General features: G+C 38.6%; 1 protein-coding gene across 2 annotated transcripts in view; it reads left to right on the plus strand.

The window, feature by feature from the left end:
* Positions 1–4,560: 4,560 nt before the first annotated feature.
* Positions 4,561–25,528, plus strand: part of TMPRSS7 (transmembrane serine protease 7) — a 31,021-nt gene continuing 10,053 nt past the window's right edge. The window contains exons 1-10 of one of the 2 annotated variants that reach the window (XM_014253342.2): positions 4,561–4,611; positions 8,663–8,855; positions 9,584–9,714; positions 12,017–12,084; positions 13,069–13,262; positions 14,113–14,151; positions 17,792–18,020; positions 19,324–19,454; positions 20,690–20,802; positions 22,429–22,535. In XM_014253342.2, coding sequence (XP_014108817.2) covers positions 4,561–4,611; positions 8,663–8,855; positions 9,584–9,714; positions 12,017–12,084; positions 13,069–13,262; positions 14,113–14,151; positions 17,792–18,020; positions 19,324–19,454; positions 20,690–20,802; positions 22,429–22,535 — 1,256 coding nt within the window. Of the gene's footprint in view, positions 4,612–8,662; positions 8,856–9,583; positions 9,715–12,016; positions 12,085–13,068; positions 13,263–14,112; positions 14,152–17,791; positions 18,021–19,323; positions 19,455–20,689; positions 20,803–22,428; positions 22,536–25,528 lie in introns of those variants that run through there. The other variant, XM_088051504.1, reaches the window with a different exon arrangement.

Genomic DNA, 25,528 nt, shown 5'->3' on the forward strand with positions numbered 1-25,528 from the left:
ATGTTCCCCCTGTTGTCCAGGAGGAGGCAGTCAGAGAACTGCTGAGCCACTTGGATGTTTATAAATCTATGGGCCCAGATGGGATCCATCTCAGGGTGATGAGAGAGCTGGCAGCTGAGCTTGCGAATCCACTCTCCATCATTTACCAGCAGTCCTGGCTCACTGGTGAAGTTCCAGATGACTGGAAGCTGGCCAGTGTGACACCCATTCACAAAAAGGGTGGGAAGGAGGATCCTGGTAATCACAGACCAGTCAGCCTGACCCCAGTACCCAGTAAGGTAATGAACAGTTTATACTGAGTGTCATCACACAGCACTTACAGTATAGCCAGGGTATCAGACCCAGCCAGCAGGGGTTTAGGAGGGGTAGGTCGTGTTTGACCAAACTGGTCTCTTTTTATAACCACATGACCACCTGGTGGATGAAGGAAGGGCTGTGGATGTGTCTATTCGGACTTCAGCAAGGCCCTTGACACTGTCTCCCACAGCACATTTCTGAAAAAGCTGTCAGCCCTCACCTTGGACAGGAGCACTCTGTGCTGGGTTAGGAACTGGCTGGATGGCCGGGCCCAGGGAGTGATGATGCATCCAGCTGGTGACAGTCACCAGTGGTGTCCCTCAGGGGGCTGTGCTGGGGCCAGTTCTGTTCAATATTTTTATTGGTCACATGGATGAGGGAATTGAGTCCTTCATTAGTAAATTTGCAGGCAACATTAAGCTGGGAGCATGTGTCAATCTGTTGGAAGGTAGGAGGGCTCTGCAGAGATCCCTGGAAGTGTTGGATGGATGGGCAGAATCCAACAGGATGAAGCTTAACAAGTCCAAGTGCTGGGTCCCACATTTTAGCCGCAATAACCCCCTGCAACGTTACAGGCTGGGGACAGTGTGGCTGGACAGTGCCCAGGCAGAAAGGGACCTGGGGGTGCTGGTGACAGCAGGCTGGACATGAGCCAGCAGTGTGCCCTGGTGGCCAAGAAGGCCAATGGCCCCTGGCCTGGATCAGGAATGGTGTGGCCAGCAGGAGCAGGGAGGTCATTCTTCCCCTGTGCTCAGCACTGGTGAGGCCACACCTGTGTCCAATTCTGGGCCCTCAGTTTGGGAAGGACATTGGGACAGTTGAACATGTCCAGAGGAGGCAATGAGGCTGGTGAGGGGCTGGGAACACAAACCCTGTGAGGAACAGCTGAGGGAGCTGGGGTTGTTTAGCCTGGAGAAAAGGAGATTCAGAGGTGACCTTATCACTCTCTACAACTTCCTGAAAGGTGGCTGTAGGCAGGTGGGAGTTGAGTTGAGTGAGAGGGCACAGTCTTAACCTGCACCAAGGGAAATATAGTTTGGATATTAGGAAGAAGTTTTTTATGGAAAGAGTGATAAAGTACCAGAATGGCCTGTCTGGGGAGGTGGTGGAGTCACCATCCCTGAATGTGTTTAAAAAAAGACTGGATGTTGCACTTGGTGCCATGGTTTAGTTGAGGTGTTAGGGCTGGATTGGAGTCAATGATCTTGAAGGTCTGTTCCAATCTAGTGAATCTGTGTGATTCCGTGTCCGTGTGTGACATCAGTTTTCCCAGATTGCCTGGTCTCCAGTGGCATTTTAAATACCCTTTTGCAAACCAGCATGCACCAATGTTAATCCAAACATCACAGCTCCCCCATCTCTGGCATGCATTCACTACATGAGCATCCAGATTGTTCCTCCTGCAAATACCTGTCTAGTGTTTTCATCTTAGGACAAACAGCATTGCCCATCAGAGTGGAAAGGGACAGGGGTGTTTGTGTGTAGGGGAGGAGGCACCAAAGATCCATATATCTTTTCTTTACTATCTTCTATTTTTTTCTTTTTTTCTTTTTTTTTTTCTCTTTTTTTTTTTGTCACCATCATGGGAGGTCACAGATTAGGCTGTCAAGCTGCCCTGGTTGTGTGAGGGTCTTGATGAGATGGGAAAGGGAAAGTCAGGCTGCCAAACAGATTGCATGAGGAAGTTACTCCCCTAAGTGAGAATGGTGTGAGTAAAACCAAATGTCATCATCAGTGTGTCATTCTCAGACTGATCTGAGGAGTCTGTGATTTGTGGAACTGGGTTTTGCAGCAGAAAAGCATGAGAAAGTGGAACTGCTCTGGAAGCTCTGACAAGAGCAAGAAAATAGGATGCTGAAACTGTAATGTTGATTTGGGTCAGAAAGAGATTAGAGTCACGTTTTATTATACACTACTTACTGAAGATGAAAATCAAACTGCTTAATACCTGTACATTCCTACCCACTTAAAGCAAACAGCCCTTTCAGGTGGACCTATGTGAAAGCAAATTTCTCCACAGAGCTCAGAACTGCAATAATTAGGTCATGGTCAATAATTAGGTCAACTTTTCAAGCTGAACTGGAATCACTGGTCCCCATCAGCAGATTTCAGAGAGTAAGCTTATAGTTTGCATTGGTTTTGAATTTTTTTAATCTTCAGACTTCTTTTTTTTATATAGGGAATATGCAGTTAATTAAACAGAAGAAAACGACTGTACTTGCTTTCGTAAGATGGTTTTATTTCTAAGGTGTTTCATGTCTCATTTCAGTTTGTCAGTCTCTTTATATTTATAAATATTCTATATATATAAAAATATATTTATATATATTTATATTTACTGCATTCTGTTTCAAAGATACCATGAACAAAACTCAAACCTGTGCTTTTTAAAAGGAGAGGAGGGGAAAGTATGTACCAGGTACTGCAACACTGTTGTGGTTTAGCCATGGCTATCAGCCAAACTCCCACCCAGCTGCTCAGCTCCGACCTCCTCTCATCAGGATCAGGGGAGAAAATGGAAGATCAGTAAGGAGGGAAAATGTTTTCTCACAAAGACAGGGAGATTATTTGCCAAATACTGTCACAGGCAAAATAAACACAATTTGGGGAAAATTTACTTAATTTATTGCAAATTCAAATATAAATGGAAGTATTAATGTGGGTAGTGGGAAATAGAAGGCAAACATTCAAACAACATTACTCCTCCCTGCTTTCCCAGGCCCACTTCTTTACTTGCTGCTCTTCTGCTTACCCACACCCTTTCACCTCCCAAACTCCGAGTAGTGCAGGGGGATGGGGACTTACCTGTCAATGCTCTTTCAATCCATGCACTAGCTTCTGAAATAGCACTTACAGCATAGTAACTCCCTATGCATGGGGCAGTGGGAGACCTTGGGGACTTACATGATAAGAGACCAGAGTAGTCCCTAAAAGTTAAGCATAATTAAATAAAAACAAAAAAAAAAAAGAGGGACTTCAAAGAAATTAAATATAGTAATATGGAGTAACATGGATAGACTTTCCTATGCTGCTAAGCTTTAATATGGCCCAGAACTTAACATATCACTTCATATAATTAAAATACCATGCAGTTCTAGATCAAGAATCAAGGACTGAGGACATAATTACTGTGCTTCAGGGCATAAGCCGAAGATGACTTCTCATAAGAAGTGCTAGTACATTATCTAACCATAGGAATTTTTGCCTTGTAGTTGAAGTAATTTATTGCTGGTTATGGACAGAGCATAGATCACACCTGGAGCTCACTTGCTATGAGTTCTGACTACATCTTTTCTATTCTATACCTCTGTTGTAGTGGGGTTTTTTTGTTGGTTGGTTGTTTTGTTTTTTTAAATTGCTAGTCTAGCTTTTATATCTCCAAATATAAATTAAAAGAAGGGTTATTTTTTAAATAATAATATTTGTATATCTCCAATACCATTTCTGAAGTTGACCCAAGGAAGGCATTGAGATTGTTAATCACTTAAAAGGAAAGACAGCTCTATACTTAGCATCCATTGAGGAAAGTACTGGTTTACATCCTCTATAAATATTTAATTAACAAAGACAATAGGATGGAACTGTTATAATGCAAGTGACTTCCTGCATCTGATTACAAAAAGGATTCTCAGTTTGAAGCTTGATCTATTTTAACAATATGAACTAAGTTGCCTGGAACAGTTTGTTTTTCAGTTACAATAAAATAACAAAATTTGAGTGTTCAATAGGTACATTACAAAATTTTAGAAGAGAGTCCAAATTCTCATCTTGATTTGCTGTTGTTATCTGCAATTTTCAGCACTCAAGGTGCTTACTTTTCTTTTTCTTATTTTAGCATGTTTTTGCTCTCACTTTTACATTTTACTTGCCACTTTTCTTCTTCATGTAGCTAATGTCGCGACATTTTCACAGAATCATAGGATATGCTGAATTGGAAGGGAGGCGTAAGGATCAGTGATATATGGATTTTAGCACTGCAATTTTGTATTTTAGTATTTCAGCTTTAGAAAGACCATGAAAAGCCTATTTTATCCAGTCTGAATTTGAAGTCTAAAGTTACATGATAGCAGCCTTCTAACATTTGCAGAGGTGCAGTAGGACAGATGAGATTACAGTTGGAAACTCAGTGAAGTAAATTGATGCCTCTTTTGGTCCTGGACATTGCAATTAGCTGTCCTCAGCTTCACAAGCAGAAGGAGTGCCTGAGAAAAGGTGCAAGCCTGTTTTTCAGCCTGTTCAAGTCATAAAATTAAGTCTACTGAAATGGATGAAAAAAATGATCCCCCAACAGCTAAACCTGAAGATGAAGTAAGTGTAAGTAGGTGACTTAAACATTCTTGATTTTCTATACTTCTTGACATTATTAGATGTCTTGTGATCTAATTCTGAAGTGTTAAACTTAACATGATGGTTAGATTTGGTATAATTTTCTGGTTTCTAGCTCAGTCTGAAAATGTCAACGTGTGTTTATCTCTGGATTGCTAATATTATGTATTTTCAGACAATTGAAACAATGGACATGTCAGTGTGACAACATAAAAGCTTGGTGTCATGCAGCATGTTTTTCCAAAAAGAAGTTAACTTCTAGGCAATAAAGGCATTATTAAAGGAGGCAAAGTGTTTTGCTTTCCCCAGAGAAGATAGAGAAGGGGATTGTTGTGTGACTGTTAATTCATGAGAGAGATGTAATTAAATAATTCAGTGTATGGCGATAGTCAAATTGCAATGTTAGCTGGAAACCAGTTCTAGAATACAAGAACCAAGTTGCAGTAGAGAGGAAAGCTGAACTGAGAATTATGGTCCTTATTGAGGGAAGAGAGCAGCTTAACTTTGCTGTCACTTTCCTTTCTATAAAATGTTTATGGTAAATTAATAAAACAAATGGAAATATTGAGAATGTAGCACATAGCATTCAATATTCCTGTGAATCCTATCTAACAGAGCACTTTGTCATGGAAAGCTTGATACATGAACTGCTTTTTTAAAAAAAGTAAGATGAGGATTACAGTAGATTCAATGAAGACTTCAGTTGTTTCAAGTGCCCACTTACATATCCAGTGATGTCAATGTTGAGTAATTTTAAACAATAGTTGACAGTATTATTTATTATTTAATTATAAATCTGCCTGTCGAGATCTAGAGCCACAAAAAGGAGTTACATGGGAAAAATTTAATATAAAATATTATTGTGGGAGTCTTGATGAAAGTGACCAAATTTTCAGATGTCAGAACTCAGTATTCATTGAGCTGCCTCAAGCTGGCCTAATGAACACCTGGGTGTATAAAGGAACATTGTGACAATCTAGAGCTTTAAACAAACAAACATTCTTAAAGAGACTCAATAAGGTTTGTGAAAAATACAGTAGACGGATAAATCAAGTGGAGAGCACACAAAACAAGTACAGTTAAATTACCTAGGTAGAAGATAATGAATCTGAAATGTTCCAATTTTGTGTTTAAAGATTTTGTTTGTAGAGGGTCATACTTAGTCTTTTAACTCTACTTGTTATTATTTATTACAAAGTTTTCTTCTCCTCTTAGAGCATCCTCCACTCTGAGATCAAAAATTGCTATCTGTTTTATTTGACTACAGGACCAGCAGGATATTTGTGGGGATGTTTCTTATGCTTCCTCTGAGGATACACAGAGGTCTCTTTTTGATAGTATTACTAGTGCATAATATCAGAGAAATGTACCAAGAAATGTGTTGGTGAAGACTTCTGCAGGTTTTTAATTTTTTTATTTTTTTAAGAACAGAGCTAACATCAAAATAAGAACAGATTTCTTGGAACATTGATCCTCTGAGGTTTGAATAACTCCAGGTGTGGGGGTTCCCTGACCTCTCTGGGCATGGCTCAGGCCCTTGTGGTGAAATACATTCTTCCCTCTCCCCCAGTGTAGCTGGAATGTCTCCTGCTGCTGTATGTGACTGCTGTGGCTCTCTCTTCACTGTGCACCATTGAGAAAAGTGTGGCTCTGTCTTCTCCATAGCCCACTTTATATATTAAATATATAATTAGATTTACTGACACTGTCTTTGCCCTCAAGTCTCATGCTGAAAAACCCTAAGGCTCTCATCTTTTTGCTGTACATCATGTCCTCCAGCTCCTTACCTCTGTGATCGTCCCCTGGAATCACTCTGGATTATCAACATCTCTCTTTTCCTGATAGGCCCAAAACACAGATGAGGGTCTCCTACTGTTGACTGAAAGGAAAGAAAACACGTATTGTAGATTATCTCACCACATCAGTTGTGTAAATTGTTGGCAGTTGTGTTTGTCATTTCCTGTGTGTCAAGCTGCATCAGCACAGAGCTTTTGTAGCTACTGTATTAAAATTGGCATCCCACACTGAAAACTCAAGAGTGAAATTCTCAGCTGGTTACTTCCTGACTTAAGTGGTCTTGTTTCTCATCAAGTATAATATAATTAGTAGGGATGAAAAATGACTATTGTGTCCATGCATTTTAGTCTACAAGAGGTCACACATTCTGCAGGGTACCTTCTGGGAGGCTTCAAACAATGCAATGCTGGTAAATAGGTGAGCACCCTTTCTCCTCATTGTCTACCTGCTGTAGCTCTACAGAGGCTAAAAAGGGCCTATTGAGCACAGGGAACAGCTAGATCTGCCCAAAGTGGGGGCTCTGCAATTTAGTGTGTCTCTTCTAGTATGATTATGAATTCCTCAGTATATTTCTGTGTAGGCACAGAAGGGGATAGGTGATAGGACAGTGCTTGTCCCTCAGAGGGAGGCTGTCAGCATTTTGGGCAAATCATAGACCAGTTATCACTGGACATTGTCAGAGCTTTTTGATTTGCACTGCTTAGAAATTATGTACCACTTAGAGAGGCCTCTGAGTGGCATAAATTCAGCTAGAGGTGAGGGAGACCGGCTTTGAAGATGCCCTTAAAATGAATCAAGCAGTTCCAAAAACAAGGAAAAATACCTATTTGTTTTGGTCTTCATCTTTAAAATTATGAAGTTCAGTTTAATCCTTATATGTATGAGCTTCTGAGCTATATCATTTTGTTGACATATGACTGTTTTGTGCTTCATAGAAGACTGTGCACTAAAACCCTTGCTGCTGATTGATGACTAGTTTTTGTCAATACCTCCAGTCATGGACAACCCACAGCTTCCTAAGGCCATGCCTTGAGAGCTTCCCTCTCATTGGTATCAAGATGTTTTTAGAGCATTTTCCCTGAATGCTCCATTTTTATGTAGTGATATTATCTAACTTATGCTATCATTTTTATGTAAGGAGGAAATGCACGGTAGATTTTGGGTTGTTGGGGTTTTGTTGTGGGGTTTTTGGGTTTTTTTGTTTTTTCTTGTAATTTAATTTTGGTGTGTGGGCTATGGGGTTATAATTGTTGAAGTGGTTAAGGCTTATGCTCACCAGAAGGCCCTGTGGGAAGGCACAGCTGCAGGCTGCATGGTTGGAAGTGGGTTGGGGGGTGAGAGGCAGTCATGGCTCATGGACAGCAGCACTGCAGCTGAGCCAGTCAGTGGGTGCCCTTCTGTCAAATTTGGGTTTTGTCTGGTTGAGATTAAAGGTATAAAGGGGGGTGATTTCTACAATAAAGTGATCTCCTTCAGATGCATAAGGGGGTCTGCTACATTGGTGTAGCTGGGTGTAACAGCTACAGCTGTATTCATATCCAGTGCACTTGGTCAGTAATACTCTGAGTGGTCCAGGAATTTGCCAGCTAAACTCTGCAGAGATAAGACAATGAATTGACTTAAGAAAGGTGGTCGAACTTCTAGCTGATCTCACAGTAAACCATTTGACTGTGACAGGAAATACCCTAAGAGAGAATTTTATGAAGTGCCAGAGACTTTTTCAGGCAGCTCTTGCTGTGCCTGCAGAAACTGATAAACTTTTTTTGTCTGCTTAAATGTGTTGATTATCTTCTGCAGAGGAAAATGCCTGAGGGGTGGCAGTGGTGTCTGGTACAAATGGGCTTTCCAAAACAGACAAGCAGTAGATACCTTATAGGAAGTGGAAACACTCCTGCAAATATAGAAATAGTTATGTAGTCTTTAGTATCTGGATGAGATGGTCAGGACACATTTTGGATCCAGCTTAGAAGATTTGGGACTGTAGTTCATAATAAACTGTCAAGAGTTTGGATATCCAGGTGACGATTTTATGCACATCCCATATCAGTAAGACCTGTGCTGTGCTCTCCTGTTCGCTGGAGGTAACTTCTCAGAGGGAGCTAGATATGGAGAAAGAGTCATAGCCACTTCTCCACAGCCTGAAGCAAGTTTTCTCTGAGGAACTAATTGGTTGAGACTTATTGATCAGTCAGTTCCTGCTAGAAACATTCCACAATTTTTGTTCTCTTTCACCTTATTTTAGGCAGCCAACATTTCGGTCCAAATGGTATCTGCAGAAGACAAGTTGGCAAAGAGGATTCTGGCAAGGAAAAAGCATGACAAATTGAAGAAAAAAGATAAGTTGCTATGGAATTTTCAAAACAAAATAATTCTCTTTACCCTCATTCTATTCATTTTAGGAGTTGTAACCTGGACGTTACTGTGGCTCTTCATTGGTGAGTTGCTGAAAGTTCAGGCCAACTCCCTATATCATTATTGCCAATAGTACTTTCAGATAACTTTAGGATCTCAGTTGTCTTGAAGAGTGTAAATGTGGAAATTTTAAAATGGTGTGTGGAAATCTTTTGTCTTTGCTAAGAATTAACAAGTAATTAGAAAAGCTCTTTTTAGGAAGCATGACTTTATTTCAGTGTTATGCAAAACATTTTAATGTGCAAACTGATTTGCACAGACCTGACAGGTTTTTATGAGCTTGATTCCTCAGAAATTTTGCCTTCCACTGTGTTTCTTGGCCTTGTCAAGTTCAGGTAAGTACTTTATTTTTCAGAATAGATTTAAGGAAGTAAAAAGGGAGTAAAATAAATATGTGTGTAATTAAGCATTAAAAGCTATGTTTTCCTCTTTAGGCCTCTGATGCTGATAGTGGCTAAGACACCCTAGGGATGCTCCAGAATCTGGATGTTGAAGGCAGCATAACTGCCTTCAGTTATGCTGGCTTATTTGTATGGTGGTGTGTTATCTTGTGTGTAGGTAACAGGAGCTCAATTAACCATAATTTGGTACACATCTAGAAGAGTTTGACTATAAAAGTGTAGTGTTCTTTGGGTAATTGTTTCAAACTAGAAAGTAGAATAGGCCAAATAGATTAATTTGGTTTTGAATTTAATATAAAAACCTCCATTGTTATTAAAAAAAGACTAACTGACTTGTTTGTTTCTTGCAGTTCAGGCAGAAAACAAAGATGCACTGTATTTTGTTGGACTGTTTCGTGTTGCCAACATAGAGTTTCTTCCAGAATATAGGCAGAAAGAGTCAAAGGAATTCCTCTCTATGGCACAGACTGTGCAGCATGTGGTAAGATGGGTGGGCTGCTTGGTTAGCAAAAAAAACCCAGAGCTGTAAGCAAGCGATGTTCAGATGCCATTGAGGCAGCTGTGGTGTTCTACCCCTTCCCCCTCAGAGGATTATGTGCCAACAGTGGCTGTCCAGAGGTATGAAGGAGCTGGCTGCTTTCATCTTGTTAATCACAAACTGAGTTTTGAACAGGTCTGGTTTTTACATTTGACTTAAAATTTTACATATTTTCACCCGTAAATTATGATCTATGACTAAAATTCTACAAAAGTCCTTAAACCAAATTGCCACTTTTGAAACATTAAACAGATGAAATCTGCATTTACACTGATATCTTCTGCCTTAAAGCATCTATAATTACCCTAGGGATCACAAACATATTTACATTTACTTTTCCTTCTGATACTAGGTATCAGAATGATCTAAAGACTATTATTCTTCCCAAATACCTTGCATCAGTCAAAGCAGAAATAGAATTCTGGATCAATAGCTGCTCTATAGTGGGAAGAAAGGGGTGGAAATCTTGGTTAAAAGGGAATTTGACTTTAAAGACATTTAGTGTAGGGAGCAAAAATACATTATTGCCAGGAACTGCAGTACTGTCCACATAAGGATTCAAGCACCTGTATGAAAATTTCTAAACAAAACAAAAAAAAATAATGTTAGATACAACCAAGAAAATTTTCAATAATTACTAAGTTTTTTGTTACCTTATCTTGTGAGCTAACATTCCTGTTTTTCAGCTCTTTCCAAGTCTTGCATATTAATCATTAAAGCTCTTCCAGATTACCAGTGCAGGGCATCACCTTTCCCTGCTCTCCATGGAGCAGCTCTAATGTCCTGTATTCCCTGTGTCTTGCTGTTGTCTCAGAGCATCCTGCCCTTGTCATACATAGTGAAGAGGCAACAGACAGAAGGTGTTGAGCTGCCAGTGTCACCACCTCCTACTTGAACATTACTTGGAATTTATTTTTTATCTGTAAACTTTGCCTGAACTCATCAAAGGATTTTGCATTTCTGGAACTGGAAACCTTAACTGTTGACTAAAATTGTTAGTAGAGAAGTGGGGGGTTTGGGATTGTGTTTCTTGTTCTCCTCATAACCCTTTTGTTAATGCCTGCTGGCCCAGAGACCCCAAGTGGCAGTGGAAAAACCTCTCAAGATAGATTCTTTACATTTGATAGTAACAGTAATACATAAAATCCCTTGTACCTTAATCTGGAGAAAGATTGAGCTCTACCCACCTTATTTAGGTCCTTAAAATTATTGTTTAAACTTCCTGTTTCAAACTATGAAAGTTAGAGATTAGTATGGATGTGATTTTTACAGCCTTTGAAACATTCTGTGTCATAGTCCTTTGCACATTAGTTTTAATCACAAAGCAGCAGTGAGGTCTGAACAGTTTGAGGTACATGCCACCTTGTGGCTTTGAACAGGAGGGGGAGAGGAAGGTTATTATCACACTAGTACTGTCACAGCCCAACAACAGGGAGAATCAGGAGTTTGCTTTGCCCAAAGGCAGTTCTTTGTCAGGGAACAGGCAGAGATTTTGCTTCTCCATGTTTTACACTGTGTGTATTGGAAAGAAATATGTTAATACTAAGCTGCTGATGAAGAAAATAGACACAAATGAATCAAAGTGCAAGAAATTCCATGGAGACATTAAAAATGTAATTCCTTAGCTGTGAGGGGAATCAAGCACAGGGTTCTCATCTGGTGAAGATGTGGAGTTTTCATTCTTGACGATAATCAACTGGAAATGGCCCTGAGCAATGTGGGAGAGTCGACTCTGCTTTGAGCAGTGGGATTGGACTATATTCTCTGCAGAGGCTCTTTCCTATCTCAGTCTTTCTGTGATTCTGTGGGAAAAGCTCTAGTCCATGCTGTTCACTGCACATTAGTAACAATACAAAAAAAGTATTGTGAGTGCCTGCGCATTTCTTGAAGCCTTAAGTTTTAGCATCAGGATAGGGAAGCCCTCTGTGCTTGAGATTTTCTGGGTAAAGGATGTGCACCTTCTTCAAAATTCATTTATATGGAAAGAGCATTATTGTATATATCAGCCAGCCATGGGCAGAAGATTTGGTGTTTCCTGGGAATACCAGATTTCTTATGGGTGCATTGAAGAGCTGGTCTGTTCATCTCCTGTTCTGCCTAGCTTGGCTGATGTATGTCTGTAAGTCTGTGCATGTTGCGTAGTCTGGGTGGAAAGCAGGTTGTTCCTAGGAAAGCCTAGGCATATAGCATCTCTAGGTGTGATTCTGATTTTCAGAATGCTAAATCTTTATACTTTGTCTTTCAGATGAACTTGGTCTACACAACTTCTTCTTTCTCCAAATTTTATAAGCAGTCCACCGTCTCAGAAGTCAGGTAAAACTGCGGTTGATGTAATTGCTTTTCTGCTGGGCAGTATATAATGTAATAAGCCCACAAAACAAAGTCATTTTTAATGGTTATGATTCAATGTCTTTGCCATGTACTTGAATTGATAGCAAAATAGGTTTATAACCTATATGAATTCACTTAACAAAAGTAAGGGCAAACTAAAGTCATATAAACAGTTCCTTGTCTACCAGAAATACAATGCAAGATGAACAGAAATAATGTCAATAAAGAGGTTTGGTGATTCTTTGGTTCATGCAGAAGTTTAAACACTTAAACATGCTGCTGGAGCACAACTCTGTATTATTGACTAAATTGCATATATTTTGTAAGTAATGTTATTGGAAAAACAAGTAGGAAATCTCTATGCAATGAAGTGTTCTTACTCTAATATTAATGTTTGCAACTAATGCTAGAAGTTTAGTTATTTCAGTCCTCTCAAATCAAATACAGTTTTGTTTCAGAAACTGGAGGGGTTTAGGCTGTGTTTGATTTAAAGGTCTTTCTCCTCACTAAGGAGATAGAGATTAGTGTGCTCATACACGGCCTGGTTACCTAAATAGTCTAGGAATCATTTCCTACATGCTGCAGCACACAGTGCAGGGTGAGATACATACCAATGCAGAGCTCTTAATTTCTGGAGATGGTAATTCTGCTGTTTCTGTTCTACTGTTTCTGTTTTGATCTTCAGGAAATAGTCCAGCTCTGATTCATATATAGACAGTGTGATTTCTATAGATCTCAAAAGCCCTCAGGAAATCAGCCTACTGAATATGCCCAACTGGATGTGAAGAGTTTGTTTTGGTGTTTGTCATGTTTGTTTGTTTGTGGGGAAAATATACATTCAGTGGGTTAAAGTAGTTATCAAATACAGAAATGAGCAATGCACCTCTGAATTTATACTTCAGAAGCTTGGGCTAAGAGTCTAGTCTTCAGAGAACTTCCAACAGGATGATAATCTCTTTATTTCAGTAACAACAACAATGGAGGCCTTCTTATTCATTTCTGGATCGTATTTGTGGTACCACAGGCAAAGGGGCAAGTGCTGTGTGAGGATTGTGTGGCTGCCATTTTAAAGGATTCCATTCAGACAAGTATAATTAACAGGACTTCGGTGGGAAGTCTTCAGGGCCTTGCAGTCGACATGGATTCCATTGTCCTAAGTGGTTAGTATTAGAACATACCCATATCCATGAGGAAACACTTCATTAAGCAAACAGTTTTACCTTGGAGTACCAAATCCCATAAATAAACTAAAATCTTGATCCTACATCTCTAGCTTCTAATACTGAAATTTTAATAGAAAAAATAAAAAAAAATTGAGAAGGAAAAAAACATGAGATTTGAAGACAAATCAAAGTACAAATTGTCCTTGTAAAAACAATTGCAAAACTTCCTGTATTGGGACAGCTTGTATTCATAATCAGGAGGTAAAATGGATACATTTGTAAGCAGATTTGGGTTAGTCTGTGATTTTAAAAGCATAAAAAGACTAAGGGTTAAGGTGGATCACTTCATTGAAAATTAGATTCTTATCACTCCTTTATTAAAGATTCAAAACCAGATTATAAAGCTGCCCATTTGTTAAATAACTCCCGTGCCATTCCTGTCTGGGGAACAAACTCACAACATGTGATTCAAGCATGTTTAATGTATTTGGCTACAAAATGTTTAATGAGTTTCCATTCTAAGGACATCAGACAGAAGAATTCTGTTGAACTGAAAGCTGAGAGAGACTTTGTGTCCAAGGATGAGAAAATGACCTTCTGGGTACCTCTGTCTCAGTCCTTCAATTGACTTTGACTGTTTAATTTCCATGCAGTCTCTTCTTGCCTCACCTCCAAAGCTGCTTGCAGAATTTTCAGAAATGAAGGGAGCTATGGCAACCCCCCTTCTCACTGAGAGAAGTGTTTTGTCCTGTGTGTTCAGTGTTAGGACTGAGGTGTGATTGAATTAAACCCTGAATTCTGGATTTCAGGCAAACAAGAAGATTTATACAACTCTTTTTCTATGCAGCAGGTCTTCGGTCAGATTATTGGTCAACAACAGGAACAGGTAATTCACCCTTTTGGCATCCTCCTGCAAAGAAGAGGTGCAGAACAAAGCTTTTAGTTCATGACTTGGACTTAAATACACTGCTCAGTGTTAAATTAAGAGGGCTAAATTCAGCCTTGGCATTTAAGTCCTGACTTACTAAAAGAATGACCAAGAATCTTGCATGTAACAAATGCAGAAACTATCTACCTTTAATCTGCCTGTAGATTAATTTAGATGTACCTGATGACATAGTAGGAAACAAACTAAATCAGGTGTTTGCTATTCATTTTGTTGACCAGCAGATTAATCTTTTCTAAACTGAACAGTAATGAATTTAATATGCTGAAGAGCAATGCTTTTGTCCATCCTTTATCCACTTTAACTCCCTTTTCTCCAAGGTTTCTGGTGAGTTATTCTTTTGAATAAATTCCCCAACAGTAATTACTTTAGGCAGATAAGTTTTGCCAGGAGAGAGATGCTCCTGTGGGAGATACTTTTGTGAGAGATACTGTTTATACACCTGCTTGGTTTCATGTTGTAAACCTCCCAGAAGTGTTCTTTTCCTGTGTGCAAAGTACTGAACAAGCAGGTCAAAAGTATAGTACATCTACCTTCACTAGTACATGGAGTAGGTACCTGGAAAAAATAGGCTGAGCAACAGTACTGCATCTCTGATGCAGACACCTGCTAAGACTCCGTTAGGCCAGCGGTTAGTGATCAGTTGAGGATGTGTTGGCCTCTTTTGCTCCTTGACACAGACTGACACTTCATCTTGAGAAATTGCACTGTTTTGATTTTTAAAGGGCATTCTAGCTTTCCATGTTTGTATTTTTCTTTCCTGAGACATTTTTATACTTCTATGTGATTTTCACTTCTGTTACCTGGCAAAGGTTTTACCTTGCACATGTTTTCCAGAATCCAATAACTATTTTGCCATGCAGCCAAGTCAAGCTCTTCTAATTCTGAGGTCCACAGGTGGACTTCATGTCACAGAGCATGGGGCAGGGCTTGCAATGTTTAGATTGCTAACAGCTCATAATTTCTCAAAACTCAAGTCAAGTTTGCTACAGCATTCACTTGTTAAAAGCCTCCTGACTTAAACTGCAAAGCATAACAATATTGGCTTCTATTGTATCTCATTACATGCATTTTTTTTCTATAAAGAGTTTTATGTATTGGTGTTTATTTGCATAGCAATTTCATTTCCCAGTTCAGTGTTCCAGGGTGGAGAAATCAGCACAGTTGGAACTTGGTTCCAATCTATCCAGAATGCAGCCCCTAAAACAGAAGAAATTAAGAAGAGTGTAACACAAGCTTACAAAGCTAAGGCTTTTTAAGACTTATGTGGTATCTTTCACACAAAGGGAGAAGGATGGCCTGCCAAATTCTAGACATCTTCAAGAGACTTTGTATAGGCACCCACAGGTGTCAGCTGGTATCTGTGAGAGGCATGGAGGGGGTAATGTAATGAAGTTTCTAGGGATAAACGACATGGATGGCCACAGTAGTTGAGAATCTTATACTGGCACAGTTTTATTTGTTGGGGTTTTTTGGCTGTGTCTGCTTAGGACTATGGGATACGATGTGGAGGTGAAAGTGAACATGCAACAGCACAAAATAAATGAGCATTGGCAGGCTGTGTTTTGAGAGCAATGGAGTTAACTTTGGGTATGGAAACCCAGTGGTTGGTTCAGGCACAGACTGGAGTGCAGATTTATTGAAGAGTGGTGTTGGAGAAGGGATTTGTGGACATTCAGCTGATGTGAGGTTCTTGCATTACCATCATACCTGGTTGTGCTGGGTTTGCTTGGGTAAAGAATTTGTCCAGCTTTGGCTCCAAGACAGCATGCTTGAACTACTTGTAGTTTTGAGTCAGCTCTGAATTCTCCTGACTGTACTTCATAGCAGCAGTGAGCTCATCCCCTTATTAATTACTTAGTAGGAATAATGGTAGTTACATAATTTTAGAGATTATGATCAAATTTGGCTCTGCTAAGGCTGACTAAACAAGCACAAGTAACTATTATAAAAAGAATGTTATTGGGAAGAGATAAGAACAAGGAAGAAGGAAGAACAATAGCTTAAACAAAGCTTTTAATAGTTGTAACTGTAATTCATTTAAATGGAATGTGACCCTTACAGATTGTTCATAAACATTTATAACATTAGTTTCAAGTTGGTAATTTAGAAGTGGAAGTTGGACAAAGCCTGCCACTTCCTGTCTTGATTAACTACTGGTCAAAAGGTCAACATTAAATTTGAGTCAGCAATGGGTAGTAAACTTTCACAGGGGTCCATACCGTTGTGTTCCATAACGGTAACTATTTCAGAGACTTATGTTTGTAATAGGCAGAAATTAATGTAAATATTCACTTTGGAACTTGTTCTCCCTAATTTGCATTTTCCTTCCTTCTCACCTTTCAAAAAGCTATGTTAAGAGTTTTAGATATGACCAAACAAAAATTCCCTAAGCTTTTTGCTGACTGCAAGCTCCAATATTGAATTGAAATAAAGATATATTTTAATAAATATTAAATATATTAATATATTTTCAATATATTTTATTTGGAAATCGCAGTTGTTTCAGCTTAATTGGAAAATTGAATGCAAGTATGATAATATTCTTCTTATCCTTGTCTAAATTATGACACACATTTTTACCCTTTTTTAATAAATGTTGTGTAGGGTAAGTTGCATAATTTTTAATTCACACTATTTCCATTTCTAATGGTGAGTTCTAATGCTGCAAAAATTTTCAAGACTGGGCAAGTAACAAAATCCTGGTTTGAATTCATTTTGATCCTGCTTTGAGTAGAACGTTGAGCAAGAAAAGTCCTAGCATCCCTCGTAAACTGAAGGACTTGGTGAATCTGAATTTGTTGCTAGCACTTCTAGCTCATGTCGTGGTAAAACACTGAGAACCTTGACATTTGATAAATTAAAAAAGCTGGGGGAATACAGACATGCAGCTGCATTTTTGCTTTGATTTTATTTTATGTATTTTAAATATCCTAGTGTCCATAGGGGCAAGCAGTTTATTTGTGCATTGAAAATAGATGAGTATATTCCAGTGAAGAATTAAGTAGTTTATCCTCTAGAGACTCCACAGAATTTTAACTGCAAATTGTACATAATGGCACTGCATTAGTGTAAATACCCTGCAAGAACTGAATTACAGCACTGTTGGACATGCTTTGTACTTTTTATGAATAGACTGTTCTTTGACCACAGAGTTGTAACTAAGATGAAAACAGTGACACAGCCAGGAAGGGACACTTCACAAGGTCAAGGGGGCATGGCTTTAACCTGAAAAAGGGTAGGTTTGGGTTTAGAATAGGAAGAAATTCTTTACTGTAAGGGTAGTTGCCCAGAAAAGCCGTAGATGTCCCTTGGAAGTGTCCAAGGCTGGGTTGGATGGGGCTCTGGGCAACGTGGTCTAGTGGAAGGTATCCCCATCATGGCAGAGAGTTTGGAACTAGATGATCTCTTACAACCTAAACCACTCTGATTCTATTTTAACTTTGTTTTCCAAATTAGATATGCTTTCATATTTTACTTTAGTTTAACACAAGTTTTAGGATGCCTTGTTTTAATGCCATGTGGATTTAGGAGATTTGGAGTGATTGTATCCAGTGTTGAAAATGTGACATTTTCACAGGAACAAATTGCATGTATGATCTCTATGCTGACAGACTACACGAGCACTTTCCTCTGGATACACGAGCTACCTCAGAGGGAACAATCTGCTATTTTAAGCTTATTGCATCTGTGGGCCACCTTATCCGCCTTTCAATAGTATCCCTTCAGATTGAAGCAGATAATTGCATCACTGACTCACTCACTGTTTATGACTCTCTCATGCCAATCAAAGATAAGATACTCTACCGGTGAGTATAAATTTCTATTAAGAATTAATTGACAACTTTTTTTGAAGACCTGTCATCTTCATTTTTTGGTTAGTTTGGTTTTGCTAAAATTGTTGTCATCTTCATGTGTTACTCACATAACCTCTGACAAATTAAAATTTCCTGAATAAGTTATCTTGCTTATAAAAGGGAAAATATTCTTCTATTTTTTATTTTTTTCTCAGCTGGAGTGCCTCTTCACCTAGCTACAGAACTATGAAAAATTCACTCATTACTGGTCAAAATTTTCTGTTTCTTATCAGGAAATAGATGCTGACTGAAAGAGAATGTCAAAATTTCCTCCCTTAAGCAAACTATTCTGTGTGAAGATTAGTACTTTTCAGATAAAGACTCAAGTTCTGAAACTAAGTCTCGTGATTTTCACTTACTGGCACTCACTAGTTCAGTGCTTTTTTTATCTGCTCTATTTGTTTAGAGGGTTACAAAAATCTTGACTTGAAGCTGTGATGGGTTGAGGAACATGAACTCTTACTTTTTTTTCTTTTTCTTCTCTCTCTTTAATGATTCATTGTGCTTATTTAGGGACTTTAAAATCCCTGATAATTAATTCCATAGGACTCTGTAAGTCTAAAGGAAACAACAGCACCTCCATGAAGTAGACAGAAGCTCAGTGTTTTCACCCCTGGAGCCCTTTTCTCTGGCAATTCAGTCTCTGTATAAGACTCAAAACCAGAGCATTGGCTTTTCAGTCCTTTTTGAGAAGTCCTGTACTAATCTGTATCTCCAATTGCCTTGGATGGTATTCACTTACATGTTAGTATCAGTAGAGGACTGAAGATGTTTTCTAGGTAATGCATATGGAGAGTAATTTTTTTCTTTTAAATGAGACTACTTTATTGGCTCAGATTCTTAATTGTTGACTTGAAGAATAACTTTCTTGTCTTTTCCACTCCCCAACAAGAAGATAAAACTGTTGGTATAATAAAATAAGCCTTCTCTTTCTTCTAGCTTTTCGTTAATTTTGGCTTCATTTACTTTAATTAGGAGTGAAGTCTGAAAGTCATTATCTCATAGAGTGAACCATTCCATATTAATTTACATGTTTACAATTTTCCTTTTTTGTAAGAAGAATTTTCAGTATAGAGTTTCTAACTGGCCTTGTAATAGGTACTTTTGTGCTTAAGCGCATGGAGATTTGACTGGACTTGGAAGTAGATAAGATCTGAACTAGCAGAAAATGTATGCATAGAGTGAGAGTAATGTGTTAAGCTTTTTGCTTTTTAAGTGATTGCTTATGTATTTGCTCTGCTTTCTTCCCCCTCAGAGCCTGTGAACCAGCTGATTCATTGGTGTCATTTGTGTCCACAAATAATCTCATGCTGGTAATATTTAAGGCAGCACAAGTAAAGGAGCAAAAGGAATTCCATGGCTATTTTGAGGTCATTGTACAAGAAAGTAGGTTTGTTCTGTGTTTGGAAGTATGTTTATTATATTTTTTCTTCTGAGATCCTGAAGTGTCTGTCATGTTTCTGACTATGGAAAAAAGACTCCTGTGTCAGAGTTTCTTCTTTTTACAGGTGCCTGTCTCCCCTTCATCTCCTCTGCATTAATGTGTGCCTTCCTGTTGAGTAATGTTATCTGATCAGACCAGTTGTGAAGTATGAAGGTAAAAGGTTGAAAGCAGCCCTGAATTCAGTTGGTGAGGACTACAGTGTGCCAGTAGATGGGGCTGTTATTTCAGGTGTAGCAGAGGTCTCCCTTCTGCCTTCGGACTCCGGGATCATGTTAAAGGTGGAAGGATGTCAGCACTAAAAACTGCTTTCAGAAAATTAAGCTTTAGTTGCTTTGTCTGCATTTGCTATCGGTCCCTGCCTCCTCAGGAACACAAAAGAGTCAGTAACATTTGTGCATCAATTCCATGGCTTTATTGCTTTAATCTCTAAGAAATGGTGAGAGCATAATCACAAGTAGTACAAGGAATATAATGCTAGTGGCACCAGGAGAAAAATCTCACACAACTCAATGCAAGGAAATTCAAGCTAATCAAAAAGATGCTGTACACTTTTCATGTTGACAGTAATTAAGCTTTAATATACTGTCATAAAAGCAAGTCATAAATTCTCCATAATAATTAACTTCAAGTTCTGTTCTGTGTGTGTGGATTGGTTGATTGGTTTTCTTAAAGTTCAGGCCTGGGTTTTCTTTGTTCATTTCTCTGCATGTGTGAATTTGTCTTTAATGAATTCTGTAAATCCTTTGAGCAGTCATACAAGAAAGTTTTGGCTTCCAGGAGGCAGTTTAGTGTGTTGTCCATTTCACTTCTAACTAGCTGCATTCTAAGACTAGAGGTCCCTGCGTAGTACTGCAGTGTGGATGTGTTGATATTCTTGTTTGTAAAACTGTCTTCAGTGAGATAACATAAATAAACTTTACAGTGTGTTCTTCTGGTCCTGAAGAGCTCAGAAGTCATTCCTGGATCTTTACATCTTTTGTCTTCTGTGTGCATCATTAGAAAGGGTCTCTTTTTTATAACTTGAATCCAGCTAAATAGAATTGCTCACCTGCCCAGCTTTGCAGTGACAGACTTCTGATAAATTTGGATGCTTTAGCCCATTGAACAGCTTTACTGAAAATATATTAAGGTTTGCCAAATTTTTCCATTCTCTCTCTTTTTTTTTCCCCCCCCCTAGGGTGTGGAAAAGCAATACTGACAAAAGAGGAAACTGGCTATGAAGGGAGAATCACAAGTCCATATTACCCAAGCTATTATCCTCCAAAATGCCTGTGTGCATGGAACTTCCAGGTAACATGATTCTTTCTCTCTTAGGCACTGCTGTGTGTTTTGGGCACATAGAGCTTAAGTAAAGCAGAGGAGATTGAGTTGGCAGTAACCTGCATCCTCACAGATCTAGTAGTTTATAGAAGTGGCATTGCTGAGCTGACTGCTCAGGTGTTTTGTATCAGCTTTTTTTTCTTTCTGTGCACTTGTTTTTAAGGAAGAGAACATAGTTCCTAGTCCTGTTACAAAGGTGAAGAGCTAAGATAGGTTTTGATGCTTAGCCTGCAGGATTATTTCATGGCAGGATACATAAGACCTGAATGTTTTTAACTCTTCTCTTCAGACCCCCAGAAATTTGGATGAAAAGTATGTACAAAAAACTCCTCTAACCTAGTTATTACTGCCATTTCTCTGGTATCTTTTCATATGCCTAATACATTTAATTTGTCTTCAGAATGGTCTGTCCTATCAGCACAATCCCATAGACTCTTTTTTTATTTTGGTATCCGTTTTCTACATCTTTTCAGGTACTCTCCTGAAGGCAAATTGCTGAAAGTTGACATTGTTTTAAAGTAGTTCTGTTTTCTCTGACATGAGTTTTTTCTTATTAGCACTGCTAAAATAAGGTCTCTGACTTAGAGTTAGCCCTTCAGTGTTTTCCTCTCTAAAGAATATAGCAATGGATGTAATGAGGTCCACTGTTTACCCATCTTTCTGCTTATGTTACTCATGACTTGTTAAGCTAATAACTGCCCACATTGAATCACATTGAATCAAATTGCCCACATTGAATCACAGCAATACAAATTAAGTGCAGCTAGCCATAACCTACAGCCTCTTCTCCTTCTAGAATGATAAAGCAATTTTTGGGGGCCTAAATTTATGGTCTTCAGTTCACCCTGGACTTCTGATAGAAAGGTTTATTGCTCAAACCAGTTTCATTTTCAGTATTGTATTTTTGTGCAATATTGAAACTTCACTCATTTCCCAAGTTATATCTTCTGTAAGAGAGAGGGAGAAAAAAAATTTCATTTCTGGATTTTTGCCCTGAATCAGCCCTTGTTCTTAAATGAACACTGCCTTGCCTTGCTAAAAATGTTCTGTTCCTTTTATGAAAGGAATTTCCAGTTAAGTATGAACACTCATGATTTTGCTGGGTTTAGAAATGTTTTGTAAAATACTAAGGAATGCATGGATAAGCAGGTTCTAGCAGAAGACTGTAATATTGTGGTAGAAGTAACTCCTAGCATTACAGGGTGACACAAGTATTCCAGGCAGTATCTTAACTCTAAAAATCCGCTGGGGCTCTGTGTCCCTACACAAGTAGATTTGGATGTGTTTGGGTGCTTTGATCTTGATACAAAAGCTGCTTTCTACAGCCAGTGGCTCTCTGAAGATGAGAAGGCTATTGGCTAGAGGGGGAGAAAGGCTGCAGCTGTGGTGGGGTTATGCCAACCCTTGCTTTGACTCAGGACTGAATAGCTGGCAAGTGTGTAAAGTGTTGGCTGTTGAGCTGGTGAAGCAGCACAGCTCCCAGGGTGTGGCAATGCCAGGCTCTGTAATTCCTGAAATACATTTACAGACTTTTGTGTTCTACCCCTGCCAAAGGAAAAAGAAGACTGCTTGCACTGTCTTTCTTGCTCACAACAGACTCCACAGAAGAGCCTTGGTGTGGCTCTGAAGTTTCATAACTATACCATTAGTGAGAAGAATATTAAAGGCTGTGAGCGAGGGTGGTGGAAAATTAATGAACGCATGTAAGTACTCTGCGTGGATTATTAATGTAATGGTACCAAAATAAACCTTCCCATTACTGCTGCAGCACACTCAGAGAGCTTCCACAAGGACAGAAGTAATTCACTGGGGTGTCCTACCATTCTTTCATTTTAGCTGATGATGCAACAATCCTTATAAAATGTGTATGTGTGTATATATATATACATACATACATACATATACACACACACATATGTTCTACTGAAAAGTACCAGAAAGATGAAGACAAGAGTCTTTGGTACTCTCTAGAGAGAGAGAAATGGAAAGAGTTGGATGAAGATTGATGTCCTTATGAACCCTAAAATAAATCTGTGTTTTCTGGGGCAATTAAACAAGGTCTGTTTAAAGCCCTTTTAAGTGTAACTTAATTCTATGATTGCTCAAGAGGACAGCAAATCTAATTAACTTCTTGGTGAAAGCCATTGCAATGAGATGACTGGGAACAGAATTGTAACCACTTCCTCATTCCAGTCACTGGCTCTTGAAAGAGAAACTGCACAAGGTGGCTTTCAAGCAACCACTGTATTTCTGAAGTACTTTTTATTAAAATATTGCTGCTGGTTTTCTGTTAAGATACCACTGCTTTCCCAGCACATTGTCCACCCATTCTTTCCTCAATTTTGAAGTCACCTTTGGAATGATGGATGATGAGGCAAGGCTAGATTTAAAACATCAGATTTTTTTTTTTTCTTAAACTTTGTTCAAATGGAAACCTCAGTAAGATTAGTCTTGAAACTGAGTTTCTGAACTCACTACTGGAACTAAGACAATTAGGCCTTTAAGAGTGCAACTGAAAGAATTTTTCAGAGAGAAGAAAAAACTTTATCTGTTCTTCAATAGTATGTTGTATTTATAGAGTGAAAATTCAGTTTGAAGCTCCTACAGTTGTGCCTTGATGGGAATTGGTTGCTGGACTAGACGAGTGCATAAAAACACCAGTGAAAAAACACACCATACTTAGTATGTTTGTGGGGTTTTTTGATGGTCTTTTTATGACAGAAATGGAAAGATTTGTGATATTTGGAATGGCTGAGATAAAAAACAAAGGCAAAATATGGAGGGAAAAAATGATAATATGTATGAATATATATGATAATATGTATGAACTGAAGAATTCTTTGACAGAGAAACCTGAGCAGCTTCTTGATAAACCAGCCAATTATGCATTCCACAGAATCAAATGTCCATGGTATGATTCTTAGAAGTGCACTCAGGGTTACTTTTGGAATACTACACAAGAACGCATGCTTCTGGTTTCTGTTGCAAGTTGCTGGTTACAGTAGTGGACCAAGACAAGCTTTCCTTTGAAAGAGTGTATTTTTCATTGAAAAGAAGGCTTTTGAACTTGTGATTTTCTGTTCTATATTTACTTTTGAAGGGGAAAAAAATATGACTTCAAGCATGAAACATGGTGATGTTTAATTTTCTTTTTTTCCCAAATTTTAATTGTTAATGAAATGGGGTTGGGGGGGGCAGGCAAGGGACCCCCATTTTTCAGCTTCTTGCAGTTGCAGCCTATGGGATGCTTATTCTGTTATCTTAGGAATCTTTGGGATGCTGATATTAATAAACACTGGGACTAAGCAGGTGGTGCAGATAAGGTTCCTTCAGACCTCTAGGGATAGCTTTATCTAACCAGAGATACTGAACACAACCATGCAGGTCTTCCTTGTCCTTCTTCCAGTGCACATACAGTGCTTCGCTGCCTGTCAAAGAAGTTACAGCTGATGAACTTCTTTATCTGAAATTCTCAGGGGCAGGAATACCAATGAGTCTCTTATGAGCAGACCACTAGAGGTTTATGTGAACTCAGAGGTGCTTTATTTGTCTTAAAACAATTAGTGCAATATCCCATTGTTTCTGCTACAGCGGGCATGTATCTGCTTATCCCCTGAAAAACTATCCCACTCACTTTTTGCTTTTGGTTACACCTTACATTGTAACCCAAGACAGGGTTGTTTTGGGGTTTTTTTTTTAGTTTTTTTGGTGTGGTTTTTGTTGTTGTTTGGTGGCTTTTTAAAGTTTTTTTGTTTTGTTAGTTTGGGAGGTTTTGTTTGTTTGTTTGGTGGGATTTTTTGTTGGTTTTTTGTTGTTTTTTGGTTTGATTTTTTTGTGGTTTTTTTTTTATGTTTTTCTGGGGTTTGATTTTTTTGGGGTTTGTTTTTTGGGTTTTTTGTAGTTTTTTTTTGTGGTTTTGTGGGGTTTTTAAATTTTGTTTTGTTTTGAGAGTGTTTGTTTGTTTCTTTGTTTGGGGCTTCTTTTAAAATTAATTTTCCTGTAGTAAAAAACTGTAAAATTAACTGGGATTTTTGCATCTGCTCTCAGGATGCCAAACAGGAGTCTTGTTTTTTAAATTGTTTTCTTCCTTTATTCTTCACATTGTTAGAACAGACTCTCCTAGATCTGTTAACAGGATATTTCATTTTAGTAGGGTGAAACAAGGTGTACATGAAAACATGTGAATGAGTGTGTCCATTCCCTGGGGCAGACTTCAGTGGAATGCTCAGGACACTGAGGCAACATCTGTTCACATGAAAATCACTGACCAATTTTTCTCCGTTCCTTGATGTGAGGAGTAGTCCTGATGCAATGCTTGATGTGGAAAAATACACAAGGGGAATATTTACCTCTGGCTGATAGTCCCCTACTCCATTTAACAATATAACAATTCATTTTTTGTCTTTCGTTCTTTGTGTTCATTTTGTTGGCAGTGAGTGACCTTGTACTGCTGTCAAACAAGTGTGTGTGCCAAGTCTGCTAAACATCAATACAACTGCCTGTGCTTTTAAATCTAGTTAAGATTCATATGTACTTTGATTTTGGCAGGAATATTAAAGCCAGATGTTTTTCTTACAAGTGTTGCCTTTTTGAGGCATTTTTGTTGAACAGAGGAGAGAGTATTTCCACTTCTAAAACAACCTGTTTGTACTGTTGATGGTCAGTGGTTTACTACATTTAAAACTGTCTCAATTTT

Source organism: Pseudopodoces humilis, chromosome 2 (assembly GCF_049639895.1).
Source record: "Pseudopodoces humilis isolate 2021_Gansu_Grassland_sample_001 chromosome 2, ASM4963989v1, whole genome shotgun sequence".
NCBI lineage: Eukaryota > Metazoa > Chordata > Aves > Passeriformes > Paridae > Pseudopodoces > Pseudopodoces humilis.